Here is a 27272-nt window from a genome sequence, read left to right as displayed (position 1 = left end):
ACGTTCAGATAATGTTCCTACAACACCGTAGAACCCCTGAGATGGGGAGCAAAGATGTCCATCAGATCTCCCCCTTGTGTCTCTCTGTCCCATAACCACCCATTCTGTATCCTCCTCCTCCTCCTCCTCCTCCTCCTCCTCCTCCTCCTCCTCTCTCCTCCTCCTCTCTCCTCCTCCTCCTCCTCCCCTTCACTCCTTCACTCCTCACTCCTCATCCTCCTACTCCTTCCTCTGTTCCTGTCCAGTGGTCCTAGCTGTCTCAACCATAGAAATCCAATTACAAAATCAAGTCAAGGTTCCGTGATGGCTGGATCGGCTTCCAAATTGGGTGTAATTTTATTTCTATGGTCTCAACATACTGTTCAACATGTACAGTAACATATACATTAAACATGTTCTCTATATTGACACTTCTTTAACATGTAACATGTAGGCTAACATGTAACATATTTTTTCTTAGCCTGGTCCCAGAACTGTTTTTGCTGTCTTGCCAACTCCTTTGGTCATTGTCTGTTTGGGATGAACAGATCTGGTACCAGGCTAGTCTGTTCTCCCCGGATCCTGCTGTTTCTACTCTCCTCTGGCTAATAGAGCTATATGCTAATACTATCTTCCCCGGTCTCCCCCCTCCCCCTCCCTCCTCGTCTCCCCCCTTCACCACCTTCCTTTGCAATGTAGCAAGCAGAGCAGCTGTTCACTCAGATGAACAACCCTGTAAGTCCTTCTTTGCTCCATCTGGAGCTCTCTGTGGTGGCACATATTGAAAGCATGAGGACACCCACCAAAAGCTACTCTAAAACCCTAGAACATGCTAGCTAGCTAGTGTGTAATCGTGTCATGGTCACATGGTCTCAGTCCCACTGTCCCTGGTATCTCTTTCAGATAATGTAGATGGATGTTGATCTTTTCACTGTATAAGTATGATTTAGCTTTCCAACTGCACGCACATTAGCCTCTATTCTGTATGAACAGAGTGTGAAGTGAGCATTTAGTTTAGGATTTAGCTTAGCATTTAGCTTAAAATGTTGCTTAACATTTAGCTTAGCGTTTATCTTAGCATTTATCTTAGCCTAACTTGTAATCTGTATGACCACACAGTTGGGGTTCTATTTATATGCATCTTGATAGCCTAATCTAATGTTGTTGCTCAACCATTGGTCTCTGTATTGAATACTGGTATAAAGACTTGTACAATGGTGATATAATGTGTTTTTTACTGTGGTCGAATGTTTCTTACAAAGCTTCATAGCAAAAAAAAGCTGAGTTAACTGAAAGTTACGGATAGTTTCTTCTTCTATAGTGTTCTCACATTCGGCATCATGGCTGATAGTAAGATACCAAGGTATCATTTAGCTRTGTACCATTATTTTAACAAACTCAAAATTAATAATCAACACAATATTTATCTAACTGTAGGCCTTGCATACCTGTATAGGGCCTACAGGGGTGTGTCCCAAACAGCAGCCTACTCCCTACATAGTGCGCTACTTTTGAGCAGGGCCCACAGGCTAGTCCTAGAGGTACACGCCACCCACCTCTGAGACCTTTAGATTCTCCCCAAACTGTTGGTGCTCACTTTACTCCTCATGCTTGAAATATGTCACTTGTTGTCACTGCTGGATTGACCTGACTCTGTTCATGGGGAAAGCATTGCAAAGATTGATTTCCCAGCTATGTTAGTTTGCATGCTATGATTTGTCCTCCTTATTACAGCATGCTTTGTTTTCTCGTCACTGTTTGGCTCCCTTCACTGTCTCCATGTTAATAAGTGGTCAATAGAACAGAGGCCTAATATTAACCTTCTAACACTGGTAATGGTTGACGTGGCTCACTGTGTGGGTCTATATTTATCTAGTCATGCTCTGTGTTGTGTTGCTCTGTTGTTTTGCTCTGTTGTATTAGTCTGTTGTGTTGCTCTGTTGGGTCTATTGTGTTGCTCTGTTATGTTGCTCTGTTGGGTTGCTCTGTTGGGTCTATTGTGTTGCTCTGTTATGTTGCTCTGTTCTGTTGCTCTGTTGTGTTGCTCTGTTGGGTCTATTGTGTTGGTCTGTTGTGTTGGGTCTGTTGTGTTGGGTCTGTTGTGTTGCTCTGTTGTGTTGCTCTGTTGTGTTGCTCTGTTGGGTCTATTGTGTTGGTCTGTTGTGTTGGGTCTGTTGTGTTGGGTTTGTTGTGTTGGGTCTGTTGTGTTGGTCCGTTGTGTTGGTCCGTTGTGTTAGGTCTGTTGTGTTGCTCTGTGACTGTCAGCGTTGTCGATGTGATGTCTCAGATGTGTTGTGTAATTCTGATCTGTGTTGTGTACTTCTGTTATGTGTGTTTGAAAGATGACTCAAGCTGTTCAGTTTTTACTGAATGGTGGTCAAAAGCCTATCCTCTTTCAGTGACTTAGACACACTAGAGGTGATGAGGTGTGATTATCCAGAGAGATATGAGAGCAGAGATGAGAGTGATTCTACCAAGTGATTATAACAGGAAGGACATGGCCTGAATTCACAAAGCAGCACAGAGTAGCAGTGCTGATCTAGGATCAGTTTAATATTTTAGATCATAATGAATATGATTATATGGACAGGTAAGGACCTGATCCTAGATCAGCACTCCTACTGGGAGATGCTTTGTGGTTACAGGCCCTGGTCTTGTCCTTCCTATACAGACACGGCCTGTTTCCACAACCCAGATGAATCCTGCTTCTGGACTAAAGTGAATTTATGCTAAATGTTGAATCTCCATTGAAAGTGCTCTTTTGACCAGGACTAGGCTTAATCTGTGTCTGGGATACTGGCCCACAGTCCACTTTGTCTCCTAAAAAGTTATTGTCATGAGGTCAGCAAGTCTGTAAGAAGCTACTCAGGAAAACTAATGATACTAAATGACAGATGTACAAATCTCAACTGTTCTATATCGCTTGTTTTTCTTGTTAGCATTAGCATATTGTAACAGGCACAAGCAGCCTTTAGTTCCAATCGCTCTGGTACACTAGTCTCACAGGAATGGTTCATTTAATGGAGCTAAATAACAGCTTCAGAGAGCTAATGAGCCATAGTAGTACTGATGTCCCCTGTTCACCATGCTTTATTTATACAGTACAGAGAGAGGGAAAGAGGGAGAGAGAAAGAGGGATAGAGGAGAGTGAGAAGTTCATAAAAGACACTAATTGTTGAGCTTGTCTGTTCTGGGTTCTCTCCCCTCTCCTATTTGTGAGAGTTTGTGCGTATGTGCATGTCTGTGCGTGTGTTCCATTCATGCGTATGTGTGTGTGTTTTATCCTCTGCTCCATTTGTGTGTGTGTTGTGTGTGTGGTGTGTGTGTGTGTGTGTGTGTGTGTGTGTGTGTGTGTGTGTGTGTGTGTGTGTGTGTGTGTGTGTGTGTGTGTGTGTGTGTGTTGTGTGTGTGTGTGTGTGTGTGTGTGTGTGTGTGTATGTGTATTTCCCCTTATCCATGACTATGCAGAAGGCCCATGAGGTCCATGAGGTCCAGCAGGTGGGAGTGGGCTCCAGGGGGAACCAAGAGTATGTGGAGCGGGAGCGGGAGCAGCGAGTCAAGGTCCTAGAGAAGGAGGTTTCCTACTACAAGGAGGAGTCTGGCAAGGCCCAGGCCGAGGTGGATAGGCTACTAGCCATCCTCCGAGAGGTGGAGACTGAGAAGAACAACAAGGATAAGAAGATCGCTGAGCTGGAAAGGTAACTGGGCTATACTACCCTTAGATTTACATTTCTATGGTAGTCGGCGGAAGTGCTTTATATTTACAGATATATCAAGTATATACAGTGCCTTCGGAAAGTATTCAGACCCCTTGACTTTTTCCACATTTTGTTATTCTAAACTTGATTAAATCGTTTTTTCCCCTCACAAATCTAAACACAATACCGCATAATAACAAAGCAAAAACATGTTTTTTGAAATGTTTGCTCAATTAAAAAAAAAAAAAAAATGAAAAATCACATTTTCTTGGGTATGATGCTACAAGCTTGGCACACCTGTATTTGGAGAGTTTCTCCCATTCTTCTCTGCAGATCCTCTCAAGCTCTGTCAGGTTGATGGGGAGTGTTGCTGAACAGCTATTTTCAGGTCTGTCCAGAGATGTTAGATCGTGTTCAAGTCCGGGCTCTGGCTGGGCCACTCAAGGACATTCAAAGACTTGTCCCGAAGCCACTCCTGCGTTGTCTTGGCTGTGTGCTTAGGATCGTTGTCCTGTTGGAAGGTGAACCTTCGTCCCCGTCAAAGGTCCTGAATGCTCTGGAGCAGGTTTTTATCAAGAATCTCTCTGTACTTTTCTCCATTCATCTTTCACTCGATCCTGACTAGTCTCCCAGTCCCTGCCGCTGAAAAACATCCCCACAGCATGATGCTGCCACCACCATGCTTTACCGTAGGGATGGTGCCAGGTTTCCTCCAGACGTGACACTTGGCATTCAGGCCAAAGAGTTCTATCTTGGCATGGTTTGAGCGTCTTTAGGTTCCTTTTTGGCAAACTCCAAGCGGGCTGTCATGTGTCTTATGACCTTCTGGGAGGTTATCCCATCACCACAGAGGAACTCTAGAGCTCTGTCAGAGTGACCATCAGGTTCTTGGTCACCTCCCCGACCAAGGCCCTTCTCCCCCGATTGCTCAGTTTGGCCAGGTGGCCAAACTGTCTCGGAGCTCTACGGACAAGTCCTTCGACCTCATTGCTTGGTTTTTTGCTCTGACATGCACTGTCAACTGTGGGACCTTATATAGACAGGTGTGTGACTTTCCAAATCATATCCAATCATTTGAATTTACCACAGGTGGACTCCAATCAAGTTGTAGAAACATCTCAAGGATGATCAATGGAAACAGGAAGCACCTGAGCTCAATTTCGAGTCTCATAGCAAAGGGTCTGAGTACTTATAAGGTATTTCAGTTTTTTATTATTACATTTGAAATAAATTCTAAAAATCTGCTTTTGCTTTGTCATTATGGGGTGCTGTGTGTAGATTGCTGAGGAGTTTTATTTATTTAATACATTTTAGATTTAGGCTGTAACGTAACAAAATGTGTAAAAAGTCAAGGGGTTTGAATACTTTCCAAAGGCACTGTAGGTCTTATAATAGATACATATATATATTGATGTTGAGTAGTTGGAGGTGTGGCATAAGCATGGAAGTGCTATGGATAGAGAAACAGACAGAATTATAGATAAAGATTATCATATTTGTTGAACTGATTATCAGACTAACACCATCGTCTAACGCAATACTATTACTTACTGTTAATGCAATTTTTGAAAGTCTTATTTAATTATTACAAATCACTTGATTGAGTCACAGTATGAATGGAAGTTTTGATAGTTTTTTAGTGAGCAAGCAAGGCTATGGGTGAAACCCCTACAATGTGCAGCGAAGGTGAAAGCTCATTGGATTTGTATGACAAGGCACTGGATGTGCATGGTCCTCTCCAAATGGCCCGCTGCTGACTGCTTTACTGCTATGCTTTGTTTCTGTAACTCTGTGCAAGTTGGCTTAAATGTGCTCTTGTGTAGTTAATCTACTCTCTCATCCGGTCTTTGTTGATATGTGGATGTCACGTCATCCTGTAAATCTGTGTACTGTGCTGCTCAGGTGCACCCCAACCCCCCCCGGGTACAATACTGGCTGATAGTGAAAATCTACATCATACTTATAGAGTATTGATGAATAGAACATTTCATCTTTAGACTTTGGAATGGCCATTTTAGTGTAAAATATTGCAGAAAAGGGCCCAGGTAGGTCAAACTGTATGTGCTCGCCACATGAGCGTCCCCTGGCAGTAATACGGTGCCATTGCATTTCAGTGTGTCATTCTCATGCTGTGACTGATTCATTTAACTGAGTGTTTCTGTCCTTCTTTACCATCTTCACCCAAATCTTCCCCCCTTTATATTTTCCTTGTTCACAACAACTTCTCCTTTTTCCCTCTCTCCCTTCTTCCGTGTCACCTCTCTCTTTCTTTCTGTTTTTTTCTCGCACCTCTTCCTTACCACTGTCTCTCCCTCACATTTCCTCTCTCTCTCTCTCTCTCTCTCTCTCTCTCTCTCTCTCTCTCTCTCTCTCTCTCCCCAACACTTTCCCCTCACCCTCCTTCTCACGCTCCTCCTCCTACTCCCCCTGGCACAGCCCCCCTCACCTTGCCCCTGTCCCTCGCCCTGGTTTCGGCCTTGGTTCCGGCCCTGGCTCCGTCCCTCGTCACGGTCCCGGCGGTAGAGCTCCCCCTGACCCGCTCCCCCCTGTGTCCGCTGCCCCCCAGCAGATTGGGGGCATGGTGTGGGACTTCCTGGGAAAGTGAGTGCTCTGCCCCTGGCACTTCAGCAAGGCTGCCCTCGTGGGTTACGTCTGGGACTGCACCTGCATATGGTCTCACCTGTTAATTTATTTGGTTTGATTTGGAAGCCCATCGGCCCATCCATGTTATGTAAAGATCACTATATCTGTTGTGCAAGAAGTCTTGCAAAAGCCTGCAACAGTGTGTGTCTTATGTTGTATGTGCATCTTTGTGTACGTGTGTCTGCGCATGTCTTCAGCCTGCTTCTCCACCCATGCCTGTACACACTTTATGACTCAATCTAATACATTTTTCCTTTACCTTTATTTAACTAGGCAAGTCAGTTAAGAACAAATTCTTATTTTCAATGACGGCCTAGGAACAGTGGGTTAAATGCCTTGTTCAGGGGCAGAACGACACATTTTTATCTTGTCAGCTCTGGGATTTTGCAGCCTTTCGGTTACTAGTTCAACACTCTAACCACTAGGCTACCTGCCACCTAAACAAGGCGCCAGGTAAACAAACTATATCAAAAACGAATCTGTAGTAGCATGTATGAATCAATACTTACATATTTGTATTAATACTGAACTTATACTGTATGCATATGATTTCACATATGAAAGCATTAAGGATGTCATATATTTCTCATATACAGTATGTCAGTTTCAACACATACAGTGCTTTCGGAAAGCATTCAGACCCCTTGAATTTTTCCAAATTTTGTTACGTTACAGCCTTATTCTAAAATAGTTTTTTTTTCTTATTTTCTCATCAATCTACACACAATACCCCATAATGAAAAATCAAAAACAGTTTTTTATAGTTTTTTGCAAATGTATTAAAAATCAGAAATACTTTATTTACATAAGTATTCAGACCCTTTGCTATGAGACTCGAAATTGAGCTCAGGTACATCCTGTTTCCATTGATCATCCTTGAGATGTTTCTACAACTTGATTGGAGTCCACCTGTGGTAAATTCAATTGATTGGAAATGATTTGGAGAGGCACACACCTATCTATATAAGGCCCCAAAGTCGACAGTAGATGTCAGAGCAAAAACCAAGCCATGAGGTCGAAGGAATTGTCCATAGAGCTCTGAGACAGGATTGTGTCGAGGCACATATCTGGGGAAGGGTACCAAACAATTTCTGCAGCATTGAAGAACCCCAAGAAGAGAGTGGCCTCCATCATTCTTAAATGGAAGACGTTTGGATTCACCAAGACTCTTCCTAGAGCTGGCCTCCTGGAAAAACTGAGCAATCGAGGTAGAGGGGCCTTGGTCAGGGAGGTGACCAAGGACCCAATGGTCACTCTGACAGAGCTCCAGAGTTCCTCTGTGGAAATGGAGTGCTGCTTCTTTGCAGCACTCCACCAATCAGGTCTTTATGGTAGAGAGGCCAGACGGAAGCCACTCCTCAGTAAAAGGCACATGACATCATCCCTACGGTGAAGCATGGTGGTGGCAGCATCATGCTGTGGGGATGTTTTTCAGCGGCATGGACTGGGAGACTAGTCAGGATCGAGGGAAAGATGAACGGAGCAAAGTACAGCGAGATCCTTGATGAATACGTGCTCCAGAGCGCTCAGGACCTCAGATTGGTGCGAAGGTTCACCTTCCAACAGGACAACGACTCTAAGCACACAGCCTAGTCAATGCAGGAGTGGCTTCGGGATAAGTCTCTGAATGTCCGTGAGTGGTCCAGCCAGAGCCCGGACTTGAACCTGATAGTTCATCTCTGGAGAGACCTGAAAATGACTGCAACAACATTCCCCATCCAACCTGACAGAGCTTGAGAGGATCTGCAGAGAAGAAAGGGAGACTACAATCGCTGCCAATGGGCCTTCAACACAGTACTGAGTGAAGGGTCTGAATACTTATGTAAATGTGATATTTCAGTTTTTTTATTTTGATGCATTTGAAATTWAAAAAAAAAAAAAACGTTTTTTGCTTTGTCATTATGAGATATTGTGTGTAGATTGATGAGGGGAAAAAACGAACTCATCCATTTTAGAATAAGGCTGTAACTTAACAAAATATGGAAAAAAGTCAGGAGGTCTGAATAATTTTCGAATGCACTGTATATACTGAATCATATGTATTTCTTTTCATTTCCTGGATGATATTTAATTTGACAGTCTGTATGCCCTGTTCCCTCCCTTTACCATGAACTCACTCTCATTACAACAGAGCACCATTATGGGATCTGAAGAAGCCACCTCCATCCCTAACCCTAAAAAATGACCAAAGTTTCACCAGGAGAATGTTCTGACCCACACTCTAAAATCACATACACAACTTGATCTGTAGCAAATGCAGTACAGATCCCATATACCTTACACATAGACAATAACCAGGACACTAATTAACCACACACACACACACACACACACAACACACACACACCCACACACACACACACACACACACACACACACACACAACACACACACACCACACACACACACACACACACACACACACACACACACACGACACCAGCACCACACCACCACACACACCACACAGTACACACACGCATCGCGCACACGCACACGCACACACACACTTTTGTCTGTGGCCTTTTGTGTTTTGGCTGTTTTGTGTAGCTTCTGTACACTCTTAGAAAATGGGTTCCATAATGTCTGTCCCCATAGGGGAATTCTTTTTGGTTCCTGGGGAAAGGGTTCTACATGGAACCCAATAGGGTCCTACCTGGAACCAAAAAGGGTTCTTCAAAGGGTTCTCCTACAGTCGTGGCCAAAGGTTTTGAGAATGACACAAATGTTATTTTTCACAAAGTTTGCCGCTTCAGTGTCTTTAGATATTTTTGTCAGATGTTACTATGGAATACTGAAGTATAATTACAAGCATTTCATACGTGTCAAAGGCTTTTATTGACAATTACATGAGGTTGATGCAAAGAGTCAATATTTGCAGTGTTGACCCTTCTTTTTCAAGACCTCTGCAATCCACCTTGGCATGCTGTCAATTAACTTCTGGGCCACATCCTGACTGATGGTAGGCCATTCTTGCATAATCAATGCTTGGAGTAATGTCAGAATTTGTGGTTTTTGTTTGTCCACCCGTCTCTTGAGGATTGACCACAAGTTCTCAATGGGATTAAGGTCTGGGGAGTTTCCTGGCCATGGACCCAAAATATCGATGTTTTGTTCCCCGAGCAACTTAGTTATCACTTTTGCCTTATGGCAAGGTGCTCCATCATGCTGGAAAAGGCATTGTTCATCACCAAACTGTTCCTGGATTGTTGGGAGAAGTTGCTCTCGTAGGATGTACCATTCTTTATTCATGGCTGTGTTCTTAGGCAATATTGTGAGTGAGCCCACTCCCTTGGCTGAGAAGCAACCCCACACATGAATGGTCTCAGGATGCTTTACTGTTGGCATGACACAGGACTGATGGTAGCGCTCACCTTGTCTTCTCCGGACAAGCTTTTTTCCYGATGCCCCAAACAATCGGAAAGGGGATTCATCAGAGAAAATGACTTTACCCCTGTCCTCAGCAGTCCAATCCCTGTACCTTTTGCAGAATATCAGTCTGTCCCTGATGTTTTTCCTGGAGAGAAGTGGCTTCTTTGCTGCCCTTCTTGACACCAGCCCATCCTCCAAAAGTCTTCGCCTCACTGTGCTTGCAGATGCACTCACACCTGCCTGCTGCCATTCCTGAGCAAGCTCTGTACTGGTGGTGCCCCGATCCCGCAGCTGAATCAACTTTAGGAGACGGTCCTGGCGCTTGCTGGACTTTCTTGTGTGCCCTGAAGCCTTCTTCACAACAATTGAACCGCTCTCCTTGAAGTTCTTGATGATCCGATAAATGGTTGATTTAGGTGCAGTCTTACTGGCAGCAATATCGTTGCCTGTGAAGCCCTTTTTGTGCAAAGCAATGATGACGGCACGTGTTTCCTTGCAGGTAACCATGTTTGACAGAGGAACAACAATGATTCCAAGCACCACCCTCCTTTTGAAGCTTCCAGTCTGTTATTCAAACTCAATCAGCATGACAGAGTGATCTACAGCCTTGTCCTCGTCAACACTCACACCTGTGTTAACGAGAGAATAACTGACATGATGTCAGCTGGTCCTTCTGTGGCAGGGCTGAAATGCAGTGGAAATGTTTTTGGGGGATTCAGTTCATTTGCATGGCAAAGAGGGACTTTGCAATTAATTGCAATTCATCTGATCACTCTTCGTAACATTCTGGAGTATATGCAAATTGCCATCATACAAACTGAGGCAGCAGACTTTGTGAAAATGAATATTTGTGTCATTCTCAAAACTTTTGGCCACGACTGTATTGGAATAGCCAAAGAACCATTTCAGGTTCTAGATAGCACCTTTTTTTCTAAGAGAGTAGCAAGGTCCTGTCTTTAGTCCTTCTACTGCTGTGAGCACGCTGCTTCCCCTGCTCATTCCTGCCCCCCATCTGCCCACCTCCACCCCAAACTCTCCCTCAGATCCAACCCATTCGATGTTCCGATACCTCCACCCCTAACCCTCCCCCAGAACCCTCACCCTTCTCTGTTTTGATACCTCCACCCCTCACCCTTGTCTGTTCTGATACCTCCATCCCTAACCCTCTTCCAGAACCATCCTCACCCTTCACTGCTTCGATACCCCCACCCTACTACTAACAGTGATTCCCACCTTCTCTACACTGACCTCCGCCCTGATCTCCCTGCCCTCTCCCATTCCCTGTCTAGCTTGCTGTGCCCAATGTAAAGGCTAGCATTCAGCCTAGTAGCCTGGCCTGCATGACTAGAGCTGCTGTCCTCCAGGTCAACAGTGTTCTGCTCAGTGAGTGAGCTGTTTAGTAGGTAGGGTCTGTATGTACTATATGCCCCCCCCCCCCAATTGTTTGGTTGGTCCCCCTCTTTCTGGCTGTCTGCCATGGCTCCCTTGACTGGTTCCCTTGCTGCCTTGCCCACTTGGTCTCCTCTCCTCCTTGCTGTTTAGCTATACTAGCTCTCTTGTCCCTCCCCTCCTCCTAGCCTACCCTCGCTCACTCCACCTCTCTCTATCATGGCTAGTGTCCTCTGTCCCCTCTGTCTGACTGACTGCATGCCCAGCCCGCACTCACAGGCTGTGCAGCCAGCAGCTAATACAAAGACATACAGGGCTGTAACCTGGCTGTCAGAGGAGAAGGTGTATCCTGTGCATTCCACGTTAGCTGTGTCTGTGTTTTCCAGTGACTGTCTCTCATTGGTGCCTCTTATGATGATGATGATCTCTCCCTGTCTGTCTCTGATTGTGTACACTCTATTCTGGTTATGGGTCCTCTGTTGTCCTTCTTTTCTGTTATGATTCTAATGTTACATTTCCTTACTCTTCTCCTGTCTCCTGTTTCTGTCTGCTGTTTCCCCTTGTCCTGCCATCCCTCCTTACACCTCCTCCTCCTGTTCCTCCTCTTCTCCACCTGCAGCCTAGCTCCCAGGTAAGTAGCGAACCTCCATTAGAATCCCCCCCTCCCCACCACCATCCCCATCCCTACACCTGAGAGGTGCGACTTCCCCCCTACTATTGTAACTCTGGTGCCTAAACCTGTGAGTCATTTCAGAGATCTCTGAACATACTGTATTAGAATGGACTTGTCTTTATCTCATCTGTATCTCTCCTGAATGCTGTTCATTGTTTTTGCATTCAAATTTCAGTGTCAATTACAGTACCTGTATGTCTAACCTGAGTGTATATTAGTGCATTCGGAAAGTGTTCAGACGCCTTGACTTTTTTCAATTTTTTTTACGTTACGGCCTTGTTCTTAAATGGATAAAATTGTTTTTTCCCCTCATTAATCTACACACAATACCCCATAATGACAAAGCAAAAAAAATCATCAAAGATGATCAATGGAAACAGGATGCACTTGAGCTCAATTTCAAGTCTCATAGCGGTCCCGTGTGGCTCAGTTGGTAGAGCATGGCGCTTGCAACGCCAGGGTTGTGGGTTCATTCCCCACGGGGGGACCAGGATGAATATGTATGAACTTTCCAAATTGTAAGTCGCTCTGGATAAGAGCGTCAGCTAAATGACTTAAATGTAAATGTAAATAGCAAAGGGTCTGAATACTTATGTAAATAAAGTATTTATGTTTTCTAAAAACCTGTTTCGCTTTGTCATTTTGGGGTGTTGTGTTTCGATTGATGAGGGAAAAAAATATTTAATTCATTTTAGAATAAGGCTGTAATGTACCAAAATGTGGAAATAGTCAAGGCATCTGAATACTTTCCAAATGCACTGTATATACTAAATAAAAATATAAATTGAACATGCAACAATTTCAAAATGTTACTGAGTTACAGTTCATATAAGGAAATCAGTCAATTTAAATAAATTCATTAGGCCGTAATCTATGGATTTCACATGACTGGGAATACACATATTCAAATGTTGTCCCACTCCTCTTCAATGGCTGTGCGAAGTTGCTGAATATTGGCGGGAACTGGAACACGCTGTCATACACGATCCAGAGCATCCCAAACATGCTCAATGGCTGATATATCTGGTGAGTATGCAGGCCATGGAAGAACTGAGACATTTTCAGCTTCCAGAATGGCACGACATTGGGCCTCAGGATCTTGATTGGGCCTCAGGATCTTGACACAGTATCTCTGTGCATTCAATTGCCATCGATGAAATGCAATTGTGTTCATTGTCTGTAGCTTATGCCTGCCCATACTATAACCCTACTACCACCACAGGGCACTCTGTTCACAATGTTGACATCAGCAAACCGCTCGTCCGCGTGACGCTGTCTGCCATCTGCCCGGTAAAGTTGAAGCTGGGATTCATCCGTGAAGAGCACACTTCTCCAGCATGCCAGTGGCCATCGATGGTGAGCATTTTGCCCACTGAAGTCGATTACGACGCAGAACTGTTGCTCTCGGAGGTCAAGACCCTTGTGAGGAAGACGAGCACACAGATGAGCTTCCCTGAGATGGTTTCTGACAGTTGGTGCAGAAATTCTTCGGTTGTGCAAACCAACAGTTTCATCAGCTGTCCGGGTAGCTGGTCTCAGACGATCCTGCAGGTGAAGAAGCCGGATGTGGAGATCCTGGGCGGGCGTGGTTGCACGTGGTCTGCGGTTGTGATGCCGGTTGGATGTACTGCAAAATTCTCTGAAATTACATTGGAGGCGGCTTGTGGTAGACAAAGAAACATTTCATTCTCTGGCAACAGCTCTGGTGGACATTCCTCCAGTAAGCATGCCAATTGCAAGCTCCCTCAAAACTTGAGACATCTGTGGCATTGTTATGTGACAAAATGCACTTTTTAGAGTGGCCTTTTATTGTCCCCAGAACAAGGTGCACCTGTGTAATGATAATGCTGTTCAATCAATATTCCACACTTGTCTGGTGGATGGATTATCTTGGTGCAGGAGAAATGCTCACCAACAGGGATGTAAACTTATTGTGGACAAAATTTGAGAGAAATATGTTTTTTGTGCATGTGGAAAATCTTTTATTTCAGCTCATGAAACATGGGAAAAACACTTTACATCTTGTGTTTATAATTTGTTCAGTGTGTATATATATTTGTGTACATTTTTATTGTGTTATGTTGTGTCCATCTGCATGTGTTTCTAATGAGTCTAACAGTCGCCTTGTATCACCCACATACAGTTGAAGTCGTAAGTTTACATARACCTTAGCCAAATACATTTTAACTCAGTTTTTCACAATTCCTGACATTTAATCCAAGTCTTAGGTCAGTTAGGATCACCACTTTATTTTTAGAATGTGAAATGTCAAAATAAGAGTAGAGAGAATGATTTATTTCAGCTTTTATTTCTTTCATCACATTCCCAGTGGATCAGAAGTTTACATACACTCAATTAGTATTTGATAGCATTGCCTTTAAATTGTTTAACTTGGGTCAAACGTTTTGAGTAGCCTTCCACAAGCTTCCCACAATAAGTTGGGTGAATTTTGGCCCATTCCTTCTGACAGAGCTGGTGTAACTGAGTCAGGTTTATAGGCCTCCTTGCTCGCACACACCTTTTCAGTTCTGCCCACACATTTTCTATCGGATTAAGGTCAGGGCTTTGTGATTGCCACTCCAATACCTTGACTTTGTTGTCCTTAAGCCATTTTGCCACAACTTTGGAAGTATGCTTGGGGTCATTGTCCATTTGGAAGACCCATTTGCGACCAAGCTTTAACTTCCTGACTGATGTCTTGAGATGTTGCTTCAATATATCCATATCATTTCCTCCCTCATGATGCCATCTATTTTGTAAAGTGCATCAGTCCCTCCTGCAGCAATGCAATCCCACAACATGATGCTGCCACCCCCGTGCTTCACGGTTGGGATGGTGTTCTTCAGCTTGCAAGCCCCCCCTTTTTCCTCCAAACATTGGTCATTATGGCCAAACAGTTCTATTTTTGTTCCATCAGACCAGAGGACATTTCTCCAAAAGGTACGATCTTTGTCCCCATGTGCAGTTGCAAACCGTAGCCTGGCTTTTTTATGGCGGTTTTGGAGCAGTGGCTTCTTCCTTACTGAGCGGCCTTTCAGATTATGTTGATATAGGACTCGTTTTACAGGGGATATATATACTTTTGTACCTGTTTCCTCCAGCATCTTCACAAGGTCCTTTGCTGTTGTTCTGTGGTTGATTTGCACTTTTCGCACCAAAGTACGTTCATCTCTAGGAGACAGAACGCGTCTCCTTCCTGAGCGGTATGACGGCTGTGTGGTCCCATGGTGTTTATACTTGTGTACTATTTTTTGTACAGATGAACGTGGTACCTTCAGGCGTTTGGAAATTGCTCCCAAGGATGAACCAGACTTGTGGAGGTCTACAATTTAAATTTTCTGAGGTCTTGGCTGATTTCATTTGATTTTCCCATTATGTCAAGCAAAGAGGCACTGAGTTTGAAGGTAGGCCTTGAAATACATCCACAGGTACACCTCCAATTGACTCAAATGATGTCAATTAGCCTATCAGAAGCTTCTAAAGCCAAGACATAATTTTCTGGAATATTCCAAGCTGTTTAAAGGCACAGTCAAGTTAGTGTATGTTAACTTCTGACCCACTGGAATTGTGATACAGTGAATTATAAGTTAAATAATCTGTCTGTAAACAATTGTTGGAAAAAGTACTTGTGTCATGTACAAAGTAGATGTCCTAACCGACTTGCCAAAACTATAGTTTGTTAACAAGCAATTCGTGGAGTGGTTGAAAAACAAGTTTTAATGACTCCAACTTAAATATGTAAACCTCCGACTTCAACTGTATATGTGTGCAACTAACTTTAATCCGTTACGTTATCAGAAAAAATATTGTTATCAGACTTCAGATACTTTTGAAAAATGATGATTTCTTCTAGGAATACTTTTAAATTCATAAAGGTAGTTTGCGAGAAAGAAATCTTTGACACCTTTCTGTTTACTCACAACATTCAAATCAGCATTGAAAAAAAAGACTCACATTTACGTTTGTTCCACCTTAGCGAGTCTCACCACAAGTCAGAGACCACTATGATGACACACTAAATGTATTTGATGGATCGCGGTAAAAGAGCAGGAACAGGCTTTTATAGGCTACAGTCCAAGCTATGTCTTACAATGGTGCGACTGCTGTCAAAGGCATTCAAGGATAATCCAATTTGAATAAAGGCTTGGAGGTAAGGATGACAGTAGTGGTGTAGTCTACGGCGATAAGGATATCAGTTATTATTGACATCTACATAGCGAATTCAAGTGAATCACACTGCTGCTCTCTCATTTAGCTTTATGCACCTAACGGATTGTGTTTGTAGTGTGTGGCTGTTCACAAATGTATATGTGTATTTTAACCCAATAGTGGTTGAACTAAAGAAGTTTAAGCTGCCTACCAATTATTATTTTTGCAACCAGTGGACAGCCAGTGAAAAATGTGCTCTTGCAACAGCTGCATAGTGCAGATCCAGGGCCTGCTTAATGCAGTGGCTTACAGGAGCTGAAGCCCCGGGGCCCAAGCCCGTAGGGGGCCCTTGAGGCAGAGAAAAATGGAAATGTGTATATATATWTTTTTTTTTACTGCAACCGCCAACCACAGGAGCCTGCTCTCTATGAGTGTAGATAGCCTGCTGCCGCTCTGCTAATCATCAGATGTGGGGAGGAGAGAAGTTAGGGGGCCCTGCATTGGTTGGGTAACTGATTCAGGGCTAGTTACCTGCAATTCTACACATTTTGCCTCGACTTATGCCATGTAAATTATATCTGAGTGAGAGTGACTAACAAAATCGATGGGTGCCCCCTGGAGGTCAGGGCCCCTGGGTACGTGCCCTGTGTGCCCAGTCGGTAGTCAGCCATGATTAATACAAGTTTAGATAATTGGATAGACTAACTTACAAATCTAAAAATTGTTAGCTGACATGGCTAGTTGAGTGACAATCAGTGATTGACATAACAAGTGAAAACTGCTGATGCACAACCACAGTTCTAAATTGCACCTTGTGTATTCTACTATTCTAACTCTGAACAGTAAGCTGAGACCCCAACTGAGATCTCCTGAAATGTTTCATAGTATAAACAGTATTTACAGATTTCTAAGTCATATTCTTAAAGATCAAAGGATATTACATTAATTGGAATGATTGTAAATCTGACACTTTTTACAGTGTAGCCTAATCGTATTATTATCTGTTGTAAAAAGCAATGGGTTAGAAGAAGCCTACGTAACCAACCCATAAAGTAAAATCCAACATCCATTAATAGCCAGCTATGTAAATTATAATATTTATTTATCCTGCAATAGATTTCATTCAATTGGTAATATATGTTTTTGTCTTCTTCTAATGCCTCTTAAAGGGAAAGTAATCTCAAAGTAACTGAAAGTTACATTACCGATTACAATTTTGGACAGGTAACTTGTAACTGTAACATATTACATTTAGAAAGTAACCTACCCAAACCTGTATGTGTGGTATGTGAGTTCTGTGTGTCTATATTTACTTATAAAGTACAGTAGACAAAGTATTACTAATGCCTTAGTAATGCCTCAAGGGGACGTATGAACCATTGATACCAGTTTTTCGGCTAGTGATGTGGTAAGACGGTGACTAGTATGATAGAGAGTTGAATTCTGACATAATCTGTGGTTCTCCATCCAGGCAGACCAAGGAGCAGGTTACTAAGAAGGGGGGTCCCAACCTCAAACTGGGCGCCCAGGGGGAAAAGAAGCCTGGTCAGATAATGGGGGACCCTCGAAAAGACAACACCATGGACCTTGGTCACCATTTGAAGGTCTGTTTAAAAAGTGTGTGTGTATGTGTGTGTATGTGTGTGTGTGTGTGTGTGTGTGTGTGGTGTGTGTGTGTGTGTGTGTGTGTGTGTGTGGTGGTGTGTGTGTGGTGCGTGCGTGCGTGCGTGCGTGCGTGCGTGCGTGCGTGCGTGGCTGCGTGCGTGCGTGTGAGAGACATAGAAAAATATAGTATGTCTGTAATCCTAGGTGTGTGTGTGTGTGCGTGTGTGTGTGTGTGCATGCGTGCGTGCGTGTGAGAGACATAGAAAATATAGTATGTCTGTAATTCCTAGGTGTGTGTGTGTGTGTGTGTGTGTCAGTTGGAGGAGATGATGAACACCCTAGAGCGAACTAGACAGGAGCTGGATGCCACCAAGCAGCGCCTCTCGTCTACCCAGCAGTCCCTGCAGGAGAGGGACGGTCACCTGACCAACATGAGACAGGAGCGCAGGAAACAGCTGGAGGAGATCCTGGAGATGAAGTAAGTCATGGGATGTCGTACATCAGCAGAGCAATGAAACATGTTCATATTCATGTTCATATTCTGTTTAACAATGGTAATCAAAAGAGCTGCAGTCAAATCATTCAAATAGGTAAAGGATATAAAGAAAAACTGGCTTTGTCGTGTGAATGCTCAAACGCCATGTCAATACTTTTTTGTTTCACGTAAATAGTGAGAAATGGTAAATTATGTTATCTTCATATGTGGGAAAGATGCATGTTTTGTCTCAGCTGTGCTGACTGGTATCTTTTTCTCTTGTCTGTCTATAGACAACAGGCCCTGCTGGCAGCCATCAGTGAGAAGGATGCTAACATCGCTCTGCTAGAGCTGTCTGCCTCTGGGAAGAAGAAGACCCAGGAAGAGGTTCTGGCTCTGAAGAGGGAGAAGGACAGATTGATGCACCAGCTAAAACAGCAGGTCAGGACTGGTGACACAACTCAGGTAGACATTTTATTCAACCTTTACTCAGGGTCCATTCCATTTCAATTAAGTCAATTTAGTTATTAAACTGAAATGGCAATTCCATTTCTTTCTCATTGAAAAGAATTTGAAATATTTAATTGGAATTGGAATTTCAGTTTACTTCCTGAATTGACTGAATTTGGAATTGACTCCAACCCTGCCTTTATTTACACAGGTTTGTCTCATTGAGATCCAAAAAGTCTCTTTTGCAGGAAGGACCTGCTCACGATAGCAGCAGTTGTTCCGTTATAAGCATATTTCAGCTACTCAGTTGCTATTCTCTCGCTGCTAACTCGATCAATTCCTTCCATTCATAATGACTAACTTAGTGTTTGGGTCTCTCGTGTTAAATTGTAGAACTTACATGTCTGTGTTTTGTTCCACAGACACAGAGCAGGATGAAGCTGATGGCAGACAACTATGAAGACGACCACTACCACCCCCATCCTCCCTTCCATTCCCTACCCCAGCAACCCCAACCGGCTCTCCAGCCTCAGTCCCCCCAGCCCCAGCCCCAGTACCAGCACCCTCCACATCCCCAGCAGCAGCACGCCCCGTACCCCCATGCCCCACACCCCCAGCAACCCCAGCCCCCATCCCAACAACACCCTCACCCTCAGCAGCCTCAACAGCAGTACCCCCCTCATCCCCAACAGCACCCGCAGGGGCACCCCCAACAGCCCCAACAACACCAACCACGGCCCCAGCACCCGCTGCAACCCCAGCACCCACACCCACAACAACAACAACACCCCCACCCAGGACAGCATCCTCACGGGCCTCCGCCACAGCAGCAGCACCCCCACCTCCAACAGCACCCACAGCAGCACCCTCACGGCCCCCTGCAGCAAGCCCCCCACCCCCAGCACCCACACCCCCAACACCCTCAGCAGCACCCCCATCACCCTCCCCATGCCCCGCAACAGCAAGGTGGCCACCCCCGCCAACCGCCCCCACACCACCGCGGAGGACCAGGGCCTGCCAGAGGACCCCCCCATGCCAGCCACCGCCCCTCCCACGACCAGGTCACATGTCTCCCTTTCTTGTGTTTACAATCAGGGGCTGGATTTATAAAGCATCTCAGATCAGCAGTGCTGATCTAGGATCAGGTCCCCCCTGTCCATATAATCATATGATCTAAAAGGCAAAACTGATATGTTTTATGACCATGGGCCCAGAACTCTGATTGTAAGGCTTTAACTCTTTGTAGCTACTAAAGTGGTGCACATAATTTACTTATTCCAAACCATATTCTCGTATTTACTCAGAATGAATTGCATTGCCATTATGTTTTTGCAATTACAGATGTTTTTGCGAACGCTATTAGACAAAAAGCAGGCTGCCCCTCTGTTTCCTATCCTCGTTGTGGTGTGGTGGTCTAATGGCTAGACTGTTGCATTGTGCGTTTAAATCTATGTTTAGATTAACTCTAAGGCTGTGTCTCAAATGGTACCCCATTCCCTATAGTGCATTACTGTTGACCAGGGCCCTATGACCGCTCTACTGCAGGGCCTTCCTGGTGTGAGGTCAAAATAGACCCAATGTTTATTCTCAGCTTTGCTCAACATTCATGCCTGGATCAAGCTGACCACTGTTAACCCATTCAACCAATACTGTCTGTAAATATTACAGAGTGGGCCTTTAATTAACCTATGCAATGCAGATTGGATTGGATTGACAAGCAAAAACCAGACTTACAATGCCTTTATGCCTTTGCTCTTCTCTATAATAATCCTGTATACAGTGTAACATTATCATGACTCTTAATATAGTGCTTTCAATCATTTCTCTCCTGCATATTTATCTACTCATGACATGCTGTCATATAATAACCTTTGACCTATGCTAACTCTTGTTAACCCTTTCTTCACTTCCTGCTAACTTTTTCTGCCGACCTATAACACTGTCACCAATAGGATGACGAGGAGGGCATTTGGGCATGATCGTGCCAATGATGACAACCAAAGCTCTGATGTTGTTCTGAGGGGTGAGATGTTTTGAAACACTGCTTTTTCGTACCTTTTCGCTTTCACTTCCTGTTTTCTCTTCAGTTCTGTTCCAAATCTCTGTGTGCTGTGGATTTATTTGTTTAGACTGACTGATGATAATCTTTCGAGCTCTCTCTTCCTGTTTCCTCCCTCCGCGACGTGTCCTCCTCTCCTTCCCTCCTCCCTCCTCGGCTCCTCGCCGGTCCCTCTCCCTCTTCCCTCCTCCGCTGCCTCCCTCGCTCCTGCCTCTCTCTCTTTCTCCCTCGCACATCCTGCCTGTCCCTCGCACGTTCTCGCTCTCTCTCTCCGTTCATCTCTCTGGATCCTAGATGATTCAGTCACTATTGGAGGAGCACAGCCATGCCATGATGCTGAAACACATTGACTACCTGACCAAACATTTTTTACCGCCACACAATCCACACTTCATAATGGGGCCTTTATTTTTTACTGAGGATGAGGAAGATGATGAAGAGGAGGAAGGATGAAGCAGGTGGGAAGGCCAGACGAGGAGACTGATAGTTGAGCAGGTAAAACTTATTTCTAGATTCAGTAACACCTGATTTGGAGGGTCCCCTTTAGGGGTAACTTTTGGAAAGAATCCCCTGGGTTTCCAGAAATCCCGGTTGGAAGATTCCTGGATTTCCTGATTATTCCCTCTTAATTCCAGGAATATTCCAACTGGGCTTTCAGGAAAACCTGGGAATGTTGGGAAAGATACCTGAATTTTGCAATCCTAGTCCCCTGTACAGCACTTTGAGATATCAGCTGATGTAAGAAGGGCTATATAAATAAATTTGATTGATTGATAGATAGATAGATATAGAATTAAGCACTGTGAGTTATTGTTTAGTGTTCATTCGACAATCACTGTAAATGGACAGGAACGGCTGTAGTGTTAATTACACCATTATGTGTATTTTTACAGATGACTGAGGAGCCATCATGTGAAGAGCACTCTACAGACATTGGAGAAACTGGCCAGCTCTTTGAGAGTGACTCTGTGGAGGATGAGTGGCCCTACACAGACACAGAGGTGCTTTCTGTGAAGTTAAACTGGGTTGGACAGACTGGGTCCCCCTCAGACAAACAGAGACAGACAGACAGATGAGCTGTCTGGTCTCAGCTCCGTGGTCCTGCTCACACAGCCAAACTCACACAGCCACTCTGGCCCAGTTGTCAAGCTGCTCAGCTCACCTGTTTCCCCCCCCCCCATTCTCACCAACCTACGTCTAATTGGTTCACTCTCCTAACTCCACCTTGCTTACCTGAGCTGCGCTGTTTACCTGATTTGCCCTGCCCTGTTCATTCCCGGCTGGCTCTGATTGGCTCCCCTGCCTGTCAGTCTCCTCCCTATTTACTGACAGTCTTCACAGTGCTTATTTTACTCATATGTAGTTTTTTGTAGTTTTCTTTTTCAGAGATAGCCTGCTCTCTTCCCACATATGTTATGAAGTGCCATACAGGTACAGCTTTAGATTACTTTTAAATTGTTGTGCTACTTACTTTTATCTTCTATTTACCTTTTCTTGAGTGTGTTTCATCTGCAGTACTTGACTATGGCTATAAGTGTTTTGTGTTAAGTGCATCAGAACAAGGAAGAGGAACCAATAGGCAGCCACTAGTGCTATTATCTGACCAATAGGCAGCCGCTATAGCTGTTATTGGACCAATAGGCAGCCACTACAGCGCTTATCTGACCAATGGGCACCCACTAAAGCTCTTATCAGACCAATAGGCACCAACTACAGCTCTTATCTGACCAATGAGCAGCCACTGGCCTTGCCTGTAGTACTGAAGGTTTACTTGTGCCGTTAATGTGCAGTCTGGCATGGCCTTATGGGTATGGCCCTGTACCAGGGGTTTGCTGGGCCTTTGGGCTTGGGGCTTCCAACTGTGTATCTATCCTGTTACCTCAGTTGATGTCACAGTTAAAACTCCAATCTATGCAGATATCAGAACTAGTTATGCAGCTTTTATCCAGTCATGAGTCAAGGGCACCAATCAAAAGCATGTAGATGTCTTAAACCAGTACCAATCAGAATGGTATTTTCAGAACATACACCAATCAGATTACATGATTATATGCACCTATGCACCTTCTCCTCCCCTGTTTCAGGGATACTTCTAATGGTGCTTTTAGATCACTGGTGCTCACAACATGATGTTCAACCAGAGACACAGCCAAGGGACACGGCCATTGGATGTTGTGCAACCATGTCACTAAATAGGGATGTTGATCCCATAACCTGGCTTGCTTATGAACTGTAGAAGACTGRATTGTACGTAGGATCAGCTGGAGAGATTTTATATGTGTAATGGCATCCATGGACACCCAGGTGTATGAGATTTCCTGCCATACCTTTATAGCCCTCTCTCCGGCTCATCGTCTCCCTACTCCCTCCTCTTCTTCATGACCTCTTTTCTCATCCTCTCTTCTTCTCTTTCAGCAGTCATAGTCTGTGCTAACCCAAACCCAAGCCTAGTGACTCGTTTTTGTTCTTCTCAACAAGGTGGCCTTGTGCCTCGTTCATATTATATACATATTATAGATATATATAGAAAGAGGTCTATAGTCTACATGTCTATGTGGTCAGAATATTGTGCCAGGAAAAAAAGAATGAGGATAAAAATACATGTTTTTTTTTATTTTTTAACTAGCCTAAGGATTTWAAAAAAACAACGTATTTAGTGTGTGGAGTAACGTTTGTGACTTTCCTCTGTTTTGTACATTACAAGAAAAAAAACAGCACTCAACATTCCCTGTATGAAAACAGACTGGCTCTCAAGAAACCTTGAGACACAATCCAAAGGAAAGAAGACTATTTCATTCTCATTTAGAAGAGATCTTACATTCCTGCTACAGCGTGAGAAATATTTTTTGAGACACACACACACTCACTCTAGGATCAGTACTTCTGAAACTTGTACTTGGCAGTGAGGACTATCACTACCATTGTTAAAGTGGAGGGTTGGAGTGACTCCGTCATTGCAGATGCTTTATCCAGTCTCAGTGTTGTGTGTTTGTTTGTTGTCAATGTCATTGTCCCAGTGTATCCAGATGTGGTGACATACATGGCAGTTGAGTGTGTAGAGAACAACAAAAACCCTTCTATTTGGCAAAACCTCCCCCTTCCATCACTACCACCACTAACCCCCCTCCATCACTACTACACTAACCCCCTCCATCAACTACACCACTAACCCCCCTCCATCACTACACCCATAACCCCTCCATCACTACCACCTACCCCTCCATCACTATACCACTAACCCCCCTCCATCACTACTACATAACCCCCTCCATCACTACTCACTAACCCCTCCATACACTACTAACCACTACCCCTCCATCACTACTACCACTAACCCCTCCATCACTACTACCAACTAACCCCCTCATCACTATACCACTAACCCCCCTCCATCACTACTACCACTAACCCCCTCCATCACTACTACCACGAACCCCCCTCCATCACTACCACTAACCCCCCTCCATCCACTACTACCACTAACCCCCCTCCATTCACTACTACACTAACCCCCTCCATCACTACTACCACTAACCCCCCCTCCATCACTACTACCACTAACCCCCCTCCATCACTACTACCACTAACCCCCCTCCATCACTACTACCACTAAACCCTCCATCACTACTACCACTAACCCCCTCCATCACTACTACCACTAACCCCCCTCCATCACTACTACCACTAACCCCCTCATCACTACCACCAACTAACCCCCCTCCATCACTACTACCACTAACCCCCCTCCATCACTACCACCACTAACCCCCCTTCATCACTATACCACTAACCCCCTCATGTTTTGGTGGGTGTGTGTGTGTGTGTGTGTGTGTGTGTGTGTGTGTGTGTGGTGTGTGTGTGTGTGTGTGTGTGTGTGTGTGTGTGTGTGTGTGTGTGTGTGTGTGTGTGTGTGTCCTCCAACGGGTACCATACAAAAAGTGATCCACTTACCAACGTCACCTCTGTATCCATTTGTCTGTCAGCTTCAACATAGAATTCAGACAGGACATGAATCTCACAACTCATCCTCTCATTGCCCAAGAATTACAAGTTCCGATTAAATCAAATTGAAAAAAAGACAGTGTGTGGATGTTGTGTTTACAATGTCAGAGATGGAAAAGCACATGGACAGAGGAGTTAAAAACCTCTCACTTTACCATCAGGCTTTGTTGAAGGTGGGAAGGTTAAGACAATGTAATAATTCCATGTGGAAACATTCAAAAATAAAAAATGAATGGCACCAGCGATGTTGCTGGATTCCACATTAGCATTGAAACATGACCAGCGGTCAAGAAGTCCAGTAATAAAATCTAAATGAATAGAATGACAGTAAAGCAGTTATGCTATGTATTCAAGGAGTAGTTAGCTGAAATTCATTACAGTTGTGTTTATTTTTCACTTTGATGGCAAACTTTCTGTGTTGCTACCATTCACTCCCAGTCATTCCGAATGCGGAAGCGGGTCCCTTGTTGAGTATTGGTGCAAAGAGTTATGGGATATTAGAATCTTCTTGTCTTAACCTGGATATTTTGAACGTAGCCATCAGGGGGAACGGATTCAGAATCCCCCATTTTCAGGTCCTTTACTACTGAATAGATAAAGCATGGGTTCTCCTACCATGATAAGTGACTGTACAGCACTTGGTAAATAGAACATGGTAGAAAACGTTGAACAGTTCATTTGTGCCCATGCATGCAGATTTTTACGTGATGTGCCAAGTCAGAGTCATAGTCTGGGGATATTTTCCTGTCTTCTATGCAGAGATCTTGATGTGCAGTCATCAGTGGCCTATCAGTTAACATACTCCAGGGTTGTGTTCATTAGGGCATGCAATGTTTTAAAACGCTTTGCAACGCAAAATGAGAATGAATGTTTCTTATTAGGGTGGCAGGTAGCCTAGTGGTTAGAGCATTGGACTAGTAACCGTAAAGGTTGCAAGATCAAATCCCTGAGCTGACAAGGTAAACATCTGTTGTTCTGCCCCTGAACAAGGCAGTTAACCCACTGTTCCTAGGCCATCATTGAAAATAAGAATTTGTTCTTAACTCACTTGCCTAGTTAAATAAATGTTAATAAAATGAAATTGGACAAGTCCAGGTAGTCCTTCCCTGTTTCACTAGATTTTTCTTCCGTTTGGCGGCTAATGAACATGACCCAGGAGTTAAAGACAACAGACTTCACCAATAGCGATCAAGGGAGTAAAAGGCCTTCTGATTCGAATAGGAGTATGAGAAGCCTAATACAGGCGGACAGATTCACCTTCTTTGTCTTGTACGAGTTGCATTTGATTTATGGTATGATGTTGAAAATGCAAACCATTGGATCAAACAAAACACTGTGACCAATGGCAGAAACATTTTTGTTATCTTTTGGGTTTTTACTTTTGTAGATTTAAAGCTGGAATCCGTAATGGTGAAACTGCCAGGTCTGTTTGGGATATTACAACAACAAAGTAGTTACTGCAACACTGTTTGTTTCTCTCTGACATCATTGCACGCGTGATAGAACAGCAGCATATCAACCTTTGTTTTTTACCTTGACGCGTGACGCTCCCCACCTCTTCTTTGTTAACAAAACAAAAACAATAACGGCGGTGGAGCTGTTTTCCCATATTGTGGATTCAAATCTTTAAGTTAGACTTTTTTTTCAGTTCGGCTTATTGAATATGTCAGTTTGGGACTGTACTATGTGTATAAGTAAATGTGTTCTGTACAGTAAGGATTTAGGAACAAGTTAAATGTGTATCCAGCATGTTGAGTCATTACTTGTGTGAACCTGGGCTTATTTCCCATGGTGCTCCAGTCGTCATACATGAAGTGCATTTGCATGGTGACGGTGTGATGTTGTGTTTGAGAGTGGTGTGTCTCCTCACTTGTCCTGTCCCCCCAGTAGGCAGCCTGTGCAGTGTTATGAAAGAGGAAGCATGTTTTTGTGGTGTTGCGGGAGTAAATCTGTGAGAAAGATTGTGTGTGTGTGTATGTGTGTGAGAGAAATGATGAAATGTGTGTGTGTGTTTGTGTGTATGTGTGTGATAAAGTGTGCGTGTGTGGGTTTGTACGTGTCTGTGTACTGTATATGTTTTTGCTTGTTCGCACGCGCGAGTGCAAGAGTCAAAGATAGAGGAAGGGTTGCAAAACCTTATATTGCAGGAGAAAGAAAGAGAGAGAGAGAGAGAGAGAGAGAGAGAGAGAGAGAGAGAGAGAGAGAGAGCAGGGTGAAACCCTCTATGGCAGAGGAGAGGAGAGAGAGAGAGAGAGAGAGAGAGAGAGAGAGAGAGAGAGAGAGAGAGAGAGAGAGAGAGAGAGAGAGAGAGAGAGAGAGAGAGAGAGAGAGAGAGAGAGAGAGAGAGAGAGAGAGAGAGAGAGAGAGAGAGAGAGAGAGAGAGAGAGAGAGAGAGAGAGAGAGGAAATGTGTGGTGAAACCCTCTATGGCAGAGAGAGAGAGAGTTGTGTTCAGCATGGATACTGTGTGTCATGTTTGGTGTTTTTAGGAGGCTGTCTCCAGTGCCCCAGACATTTCTATTATATGTGCTGTATCAGAATATTACTATTGAGTGTTGGCCAGCTTGTTTATATACATTCAATAAAGGTGACTTTCTTTCTGACTTGTGTGTAGGCTGGTCTCTGTACTTAGAACATATTGTTTTAAACCCGCTCATGTGGTTTTCCTGTGGTGACTGAACACTTCCTTATGATGACTGTTTAACGACACAGTTCATCAGTCTGCCCACCAGACACAGATGGTCTCTGTAAAATGGAGTTGATCAACCACAGCGCTGGT

At 44.1% G+C, this 27272-nt stretch overlaps 1 protein-coding gene across 1 annotated transcript in view; it reads left to right on the top strand.

Moving 5' to 3' along the window:
* Positions 1 to 23635, top strand: part of LOC112074941 (ERC protein 2-like) — a 46635-nt gene extending 23000 nt beyond the window's left edge. The window contains 10 exon segments of the mRNA XM_070440721.1: positions 679 to 714; positions 3448 to 3677; positions 6114 to 6278; positions 17375 to 17507; positions 17826 to 17986; positions 18277 to 18424; positions 18856 to 19494; positions 20386 to 20456; positions 20787 to 20987; positions 21386 to 23635. Of these exon segments, the coding sequence (XP_070296822.1) occupies positions 679 to 714; positions 3448 to 3677; positions 6114 to 6278; positions 17375 to 17507; positions 17826 to 17986; positions 18277 to 18424; positions 18856 to 19494; positions 20386 to 20412 (1539 nt within the window). The 3' untranslated portion in view covers positions 20413 to 20456; positions 20787 to 20987; positions 21386 to 23635.
* Positions 23636 to 27272: the final 3637 nt, after the last annotated feature.

The sequence above is a fragment of the Salvelinus sp. IW2-2015 genome, unplaced genomic scaffold, assembly GCF_002910315.2.
Source record: "Salvelinus sp. IW2-2015 unplaced genomic scaffold, ASM291031v2 Un_scaffold2882, whole genome shotgun sequence".
Classification (NCBI taxonomy): Eukaryota; Metazoa; Chordata; class Actinopteri; order Salmoniformes; family Salmonidae; genus Salvelinus; species Salvelinus sp. IW2-2015.
This window is presented reverse-complemented; position numbering and strand designations above follow the sequence as displayed.